We start from the raw sequence: 8538 nt of genomic DNA, 5'->3' as shown, positions 1-8538 counted from the left end.
TTATGACTTAATTTTAGTTTAGATTTTTTTTAGAAGGGAGAGAAAGATGGGAATGAGAGACTGGCAGACTGCCAGGGGAATTAACCCGCATGGAAAATGATGAAAACACAAAATTTTAAGAGTTTAATCAAACGGCATTATTTTAAGGTACAGATAATGAAATGTATTAAGCTGATAAATGAAAACATGAATACATAAAATACTTTACTCATCTAGATTTCCAAAGATAGTCTGATCCTGCTGCCAGGATATGAAGCATACATTTCACATAGTTCCTCAGTTTTTCTCACTTTTTACATTTTAGATCATAAATGTGATAAAAAATGAACCTTGGTAAATATTAAAATAATGATTGCAAATGGAAAATAGCATCCAAATTGAAATTCTCGTTTTTTAGATGATTAATTATTTGCTAATAGACAGATTTTCGTAAAGATGATTGATTTCATTTTCCACATTGAGTCTTGTTACCAGATCTGTATAATCAAGAAATCTCCTCAGCCTATCAGACAACATAAAGAAAATCAGAAAATCAAACTGCAACACAGAAATTTAAGATTATATTCAAGATCAGACAAGAAACAACTTCACTCACTTCCTTCAGTTACAACATCAGCTTTAAAGATTTGGGTTCTTGTGAATCAGGGCGAGAGCCATTATACACAGATGGAGAAAAATAAACAGTGGTGAAATTTCCCAGGTAGGGCRGGTGAACTTAAAACAATCCAAATATGCATCAACTACTAACCCAGGATGTTACAAAACAACTGCAGGCTCACCCTTCCTCAGCAAGAGAGAGAGAGAAACAAAGTAGCCCAAGAAACCTTTGGATGATCATAATGACTTTTGTAGGAATATTCAGTACATCTAAGGGAAATGCAGATTTTCAGAGAAAAGCGATCATCCTGACAGTACAGTGGTGGTCTGAGGCTGCAGTGCTGCTTGGGCAACTCGCTGGAACTGATGGAAAATCCTGAAAGGCATTTTCTGCTCATCAATCAATTTCCTTTATCACAAATTCTTTTTCTAAGTTGTTTCCACCAGGGCTAGAACAACAGAAACAAACTTTAAGGGACAATCACTCCTTTGCATGGAGGTACAATTGTCTGGAAAGTAAAAATGCACTTTTGTATAATATCCAAACTTGATCATCTGAAACAAAATGAGGGATGAAATACATTTCCACAGCCCTTTAATTGCAAATTGAGCCATCAGTGACAGTCCTGACCTTGGCTTGCACCAGGGGTTAAAAGTACCACTTAGATATTCATTCACATATATCAGCCCCTCTGTTCTCAAACAAACATTGCCCTTGGCTTCCTTTCAGCGTTCTGTTTTTGATTCCAAAAGTCACTTTCTGGCTGGAAGGCAAACACAGAAGAACAAACTTCAGCTCAGAGCCGTTAGCTTTCCGTCTGTACGTCTGCGGCCATGGACATCTGCACAGTTTTACTGCTAATATCGCTCGTGTCTCTTCACACTTTCCACGTGAACGGGGAGGGTTTTCTGCTGATGCCCATCGAGCTCGCTCCAGTTCCCTGTAACGACAAAGCTGTGGAGAAGCTTTCTCGCCTGGCTGTCACTTACATCAACGAGGATCGCACCGAAGGCTACAAGTTTGCCCTCAACCGCATCGCCAATGTCTACCTGCACGCTCAGGTCAGGTCAGCAAAAACATCCACAGCTAGTGGGAAGTTCTTCAGCTACACACAAAGTAGTAGAGTATAAGTATGTCCAATAGGCTTTTGCAGTGGTTTTGCTGCTCTGGGCCTAATAAAATAAACAGGAATGGGAAATCTTTAGCTAAAAACAATAGGAAATATTTGCTGTAATCGGTTTCCTCTGACGAATCTCACCTTTAATATTTGTTCAAATAAAATCCCTTTGAAGCCTAATAAAAGATGGTCAGTAGGAGTGGAGTAACTATTGATAAAGTCCAGGTCATTTCAGTACACACCTGCCTCTGCAAAGCGGTTTTATGAACTTTACGCTCTGCTGCTGAAGTCTAAGACCCAACTGTGAAATCGATCAGGTTTTAACAGATATTATTTAACCTTCTAACCTAAAAGTAATAATTTATTTTCAGGGCTACGGCTAAAATCAATATCATACGATGTAGAGCATATATGAGAGTTTTCATCTATGTGAACTAAACACTCGGGGTTTGCCAGTGTGTTCAGGAAGAGACAGCGGCTCTTGTAACCTGCTCCTTGTGTTTGCATTGTGAATAACAGGGACCAGGAGGTAATGTGTATTACCTGGACCTGGATGTCCTGGAGACCAAATGTCACATCGGCAGTCCAAAACCGTGGAAGCGTTGTGATGTCAGACCCTTCATGGAAACAGTAGGACGGACACACACACACACACACACACACACACACACACACACACACACACACACACACACACACACACACACACACACACACACACGAGCGCTTTGTTCAAATACAAATGTTTGCATTTGTGCTATACATCTCATCTTTTTGGACTTCTTTTCCTGTTTCATGGATGGACTTCTGTTGTTCATATTATTGATATATTTATTATAAATGACGCAGTTTTCCAGTTTGTGGTTGCTTTAGCTTCATATAGGGTTGATGTTCTGCTGAAAAGCAAACCTTTGCATAGTTTCAAGTCTTTTGCAACCTAATAGGGTTTATTCCATTAAATGTTATGTGTTTCTGCTTCATTTTAAAATCTACTCCATCTTGGTCTTAATCTGATTAGCCCACTATCTTCCACATGATTACTGCGACCCCAACATGATGGCAAAGTTTAAAAGAATTATTTCTAATTTCCACTTAAGTACATTGAAAATCTGAGTTTTAAAGTGACATCATTGCAGATATTTGGGACTGTGTAAGTTAAAGAGTTTGCCATGATGCATTACTGAACCTGCTTCTGAAAAGTGTCTATGAAATTTGTTGACTTACTGAAAAAAAATTACTATTAAGTTATTTTTACCATAGTAGCAATCGATCGAGGGAGTGTCTATAGTGACTCTGCTTTTCTTATACACATAAATGAATCTGCTGGGTTAGCTTTAACGATGGATGACACAGACGTCCAGTAGGCCTTCCTACATTTCCCATGAGGCCAAGTTGCAGTTCCATAAGTCCTCTAAGCTCTTTGTGATACATTAGAAAATAAGATGATCACAGCATTATGACTRTATTCATTTTATCCAGATAAAAACTGCTTCTAATGCTGATTACAAAACAAATATGTCCAGTTTTAATCTTTGCTAAATGTGCAGCTGGATGGCACTGATTTCTGAGAAGACACCTAACTCACATTTTTTCTATTGTTACTATGTGATAGACATTCTCTCTGTGATTTCCTGCGATATATGCATGGAAATAAAATTGGGTCCAAGAGCAGTGTCACCTCTTGAGGCTGTGCAGGCTCCTTTTACTTCTGCAGGTTCAGCTGTGAGAGCACACCTTTCTGATTGGCTGCCTGGAGGCTACAGGACAGCAGCAACCAGTTGGACCAGCAGAGGATAGAAAGCCAATCAGATACTGAAACCTGCATCTGAAACCATTCCTCCAGTGGGGCAGCTTGTAGGAAGACGTTTTGTTAAGCTGTCAACCACCTTTGGTTTTGCTTATAACTGCTTGGGGCAGTTTTGAAATACTTTGTTTCTGCTTGCTCTGCTCCAGCTTGATTTTATTCAAGCTAGAAGCTCATGTTTGGGAGGCTTGGTGCTCCCTTTGTGTTCCTTTTTCTTTTGGGTTATTGTGAGCTACTTTAGACTTGTTTGGGCATTTTGTCATTTAATTTGCATTCTTTAGTTTATTTTAGTCCATTTTTGAGTGTTAATCAGGTTAAATTATATTGTGTTTTGGTTTTGTGAAACCATCTGTTTTGTAATAAATCATTTTAAATTTCACTCTTCTTCATGTTACCTTCCCTGATCCTTTAGACTTTGGGGTCGTAACAACCACGAGTGACAAGGGAACTTTAAACTTAATTGACTCGACTCATCTGAAGACATTTGTTCTGCTTTGAGGCCACTCTAGGTTAATTATGGGAGATGTTTTTTTATATTAAACAATCAGAGCATTTATGACTGAGTGATTAAGTCAGAGATCTTGTCTTTCTGATTCCTTTCAGCAAATCTCGGGTAACTGCAACACCACCATCCTGCACACACCAGAGGGTTACTCCTACCTCTACAGCTATGACTGCGCTCTTGTGCCAGGTAAAGCTTTTAATTGTTAAACTCAATGAGCATAATACAGTAACATATCAACACATTTAAAAAATTAAATACATTGCTTTGTTATGCGAAGAATGGAAGAATATAAACTGTGTTGCTAAAGCTTCAGCTAGTGCTAATATATATATAAAAATCTGTAACAATCAGTACAAATCCAATAAAAATATATCTATAGTTAAATTAATGGTGTGAATATTGCTTTTTTTATTTTTCCCAAATATTTATTCTGACACTTAATCATCAACTTGCAGACAAAAGACGATTGCGCCAAATGTTTCTTTCTAAATCAGTTGTGGTCAAAACATAATCCACTGATTTAAAGCTGATTTCAATCATTGTCCTTATTTTATTTTATTTTATTTTAATTTCACTATTTTTTTCTGTAAACTCTACTTTGTGTTTTAACCCATGTCTTTATAGATCTACAAACCCTATAGTTAGATCTACTAGATGTGCACAAGATCACTCAGGCAAGCTCTTGTCGCTGCAGATCCGCCAGAGAAGCTACAGCAGACTTGTCCAACTTGTCCCGTCCTGCTCTCCGTAGACAGCCCGGTGGCCATGGAAACCGCAGGGCTCACTCTGGAGGCCTATAAGAGGCAGTCCACTCTGGGCGCTGGGCTTGGCGTGAAACGGGTCACCCGAGCTGCAGTTCAGGTACCGCAGTGGTTAATGCTGGCAGGAAACGAGGCTCCGCTCCTGAATTCATTGCTCAACAATGTATTGAGTGTTAGTTTTATGGGGAAACTACACTGAAGATTAATCTTTGGGTGTGTTTGGGCAGACATTATAGGGCAGGTTTTAGCTTCTTTGGGCCAGTTGAAAACCATTACCACTCAGCAATAACTATAATGCAATGGAAACACAAGGCTTCAAAGGTTCAATGAAGATTTTTATGCCTGTATGGCTTGTCCAGCTTATGTTCAGGGAGCAAATACAGAACAGAATAGTTTCTTTGTAAACTAAATCTTTGTATATTGCCTCTCGTGGTAAATGACGGTGCAGCTGTGGGATGAAAACTAAAGGGTTATGGCCAGTGATGGTCATTACAGGACATTTCACATAAAAATACAACGGCTCTCCGACTGCCAGTACTTGTGAGTGCATTTGTGCAGTTTGTCACATCATTTTATTACACAGAATGTGCCAAAAAAAGCGGTGTTTGTGGAGTACACGGTCCAGCAGTGTCCAGAGGGATTTACGGAGAGAGGGACCTGCCAGCGGCTGACACTCAAATCAGACACGCAGGTACTTCAGGAGGCACTAACCCKGTCAAACGTCAAAGGGTCGCTCCATTAGTAACATCTGTGACTGATGTTTATGTTTATTTACTGTTGCACATTTTTTAAATATTCCTCAGAGATGATCCTGCAGGAAAATATTCAATATATTAGAGTAAGGTTGTTCTTCAACTTAGAAATCTACTATTGTGTTTTCATCTGTGTGCACAAATAAAAGTCAAATAAATTAGCATGTAAACTTGCACAATGAATGTGGAAAAGTCTAACCTTTAATTTGGGTACATGTAGTAATAACGCCCCCATTAAGAAATACCTTTCAGACAAAAATGACTATCACATTTACAGACACACTTGCACTGAAAATTATTGTTAAATAAATACAATTTAATCATTTTTACTTGATAGTTTAGTTTAGATTTTTTTTTTCATAAAGGATTAGTTATGCAATGCTTTGTATAAATCTGACATGACACAGAGGCCAATTTATTCCACCGATCTCCAAAAATGGAAAGACAAGAAAACATGCTTTTTAACTAATGCAGACAAAATAAATTATATATTTCTTGTTTCTGCATTAGAGAACTGTCAGTTTTCTCAGTGTGAAATTGTTAGGCGAGCAAACAAATGTACAAGGTGCTGTTATTCCCAGCAAAAACTTCTACAACCTCAGTCTAAAATTAAAAATAATAATAAATAAGAGAACTAACACACAACAAAGAATGAATTCACTGTGTTCTATGAATAGATTAAACAAAGTTCCAGAGAGTAAATAATGCCGTCAGCCCTTCTAACATTTTGAAGGTAATTAATGTTGCCAAAGCTTCAGTTTGCATCTTATTTGTTGTCACCTCAGCAGTCCCTGGACGTGACAAGTTATTCTCTATTTTTAAGCTTTGAGTAGTTAAAAGGCTTCAGCGTAGGATTTTTTTTTCTTACTTCAAAACTTTGACAGGATTTATATTTATGCTGACACTCCATCTAAATACTTGAACTAATAAAAACACAAATTGTCTTTTTTCCCCCTTCCCTCAGACGGCAGGTTTCTGTTCAGGATCCGTGTATGGAGACATGAGCAAACACCCGGACGTCCAGGTGTCCTGTGAGATGTATAAGATACAGGTACAGTAACAAAAAAGTTCATGTTCTATTGTTTTGTTGTATTTCACACCACATTATAGAGTCATTTCCATTGGAAACAACACAAATCAGTAATCAGCATGATAAAAATAAAGAGAAAGCATAAACAGAAAAGACTGTCGACATTTTTCAACAAAATTTGTTCATTTGCAATTAAACAAATTTAAATTGAATAGTTTTTTTACAAACAATAAAATGGCAATAGAAATAATAAAAGGGGCCGCACAGTGGCGCAGTTGGTAGAGCTGTTGCCTTGCAGCAAGAAGGTTCTGGGTTCGATTCCCGGCCCCGGTCTTTCTGCATGGAGTTTGCATGTTCTCCCTGTGCATGGTGGGTTTTCTCCAGGTACTCTGGTTTCCTCCCACAGTCCAAAAACATGACTGTTAGGTTAATTGGCCTCTCCAAATTGCCCCTAGGTGTGAGTGTGTGTGTGCATGGTTGTTTGTCCTGTGTGTCTCTGTGTTGTCCTGCGACAGACTGGCGACCTGTTCAGGGTGACCCCGCCTCTCGCCCGGAACGCTAGCTGGAGAGGCACCAGCACCTCCTGACCCCACCAAGGGACAAGGGTGCAAGAAAATGGATGGATGGAAATAATAAAAGAAGCATGTGACATGAAACTTCAACAGAATGCAACATTCAGATTACAAAGCACTAAAATGTCCATAATCCACCATGATGTAGGAATAAATCGTTCAATTATTACTAATGTGTGGTGAATTTTAAACAAAATTGGGAAATATCAAACATGTTTCTTAGGGGACTTATAMATGCAAACGGCTCGATTGTTGAAAGGTGATGTAAGCCTCATTCATCTGATTTATTTAGCAGATTTTTTTTCTTTCTTTGCTGTAAAATGTAACCATTTATATCTTATAATTATTTTAGAAATGTTTATTTCAATGTTTAGCAGTAGTTTATGTGACTGTTTAGTGTTGCATGGGACCCTCTTTGCTGCATGTCTGAACAAGCAGGTGATATAATAATTCAGTGGAATGTTATCTGTTTCTCTGCAGAACGTGGACATGGTCCAACCGGTAAAACCGCAGGTTCACGACCTCCCCATAGACCCCATGATCCCAACCTTTCCACCTCTGCCTGATGACCCTGTGATTGACCTGCAGCCCATTCCCTCTGACCCTCCGACTCCCGATGTCGCTCAGCCAGCTCCGATTGACCCCACAGCTATGCCCTCTCTTCCTACAGATCCCCCAGTGGTGGCTAACCCCTCCGTCCTTCTCTCTTCTTCCAGTGAGTCTGCTGAGAGAACAGTAAGCCAACAACAGCCCACAGGGACTCTGGATTCTTCCTCTGAGGAAATTGGAGTCCTGGTGGCCCGGCGTCCACCGTTTAACTTCCGCTACCCGAGGCGTAAGCGTGACAAGAGGCAGAGCTTGAYGGGGACTTCTCCCTCACACAGCCCGGTGTTCCTGTCTGATTTCCCCAGCGGGTCATCTCCTTTTCGATCCTGTCCTGGTCCGGCTCGATACGCCACAGTGTAACCAGCCCTTTGCTGCTCAGAAATCCATTTACTCATGTATGATTTACCCACTGAGAGTCTGAACCGATAAACTGCTCCAATCCCCGTCACTGGAGGCTTGTAATAATTTGTGCTAATGAGAGGAAAGCATTTTTTTTCTCTGTGGCCTTGAAGCGACCTCTCTTCTGTACTGTTGTTCCCAAAGCAGCTCAGACATTAATTTAAAAATGGCTACTCACATTTTAAGAAATTGTAATAAATCTCCAGTAAACAACTTGAAGATAATAAAGAAGTTTGGATTTATTCTCTCTTTGTTTTTTGTTTTTTTTCCATCTAAAAATATTGCTTTAGACCTGAATATTTCAGCTTGATTTTTTTCAAACCTATGCAAATATTTACATTATTTTTAAAAAGTAAGTATCCCATTTTGAAAATATATTAAGTAATTTAACTGA

The 8538-nt window shown here is 39.1% G+C and overlaps 1 protein-coding gene across 1 annotated transcript; it reads left to right on the top strand.

Annotated features, from left to right (window-relative positions):
- Nucleotides 1–1344: 1344 nt before the first annotated feature.
- LOC103463082 (fetuin-B) lies at nucleotides 1345–8387 on the top strand. Its single transcript, XM_008406218.2, has 7 exons — nucleotides 1345–1659; nucleotides 2235–2345; nucleotides 4123–4210; nucleotides 4719–4885; nucleotides 5369–5476; nucleotides 6502–6588; nucleotides 7620–8387. Exons 1-7 carry the CDS (start codon nucleotides 1432–1434, stop codon nucleotides 8103–8105), a joined length of 1275 nt encoding a protein of 424 aa, XP_008404440.1. The 5' UTR covers nucleotides 1345–1431; the 3' UTR covers nucleotides 8106–8387.
- The last annotated feature ends 151 nt before the right edge of the window (nucleotides 8388–8538 follow it).

Source organism: Poecilia reticulata, linkage group LG4, assembly GCF_000633615.1.
Source record: "Poecilia reticulata strain Guanapo linkage group LG4, Guppy_female_1.0+MT, whole genome shotgun sequence".
Classification (NCBI taxonomy): domain Eukaryota; kingdom Metazoa; phylum Chordata; class Actinopteri; order Cyprinodontiformes; family Poeciliidae; genus Poecilia; species Poecilia reticulata.
Note: the sequence above shows the minus strand (reverse complement) of the source record. Positions and strands in the feature narration are given on the sequence as shown.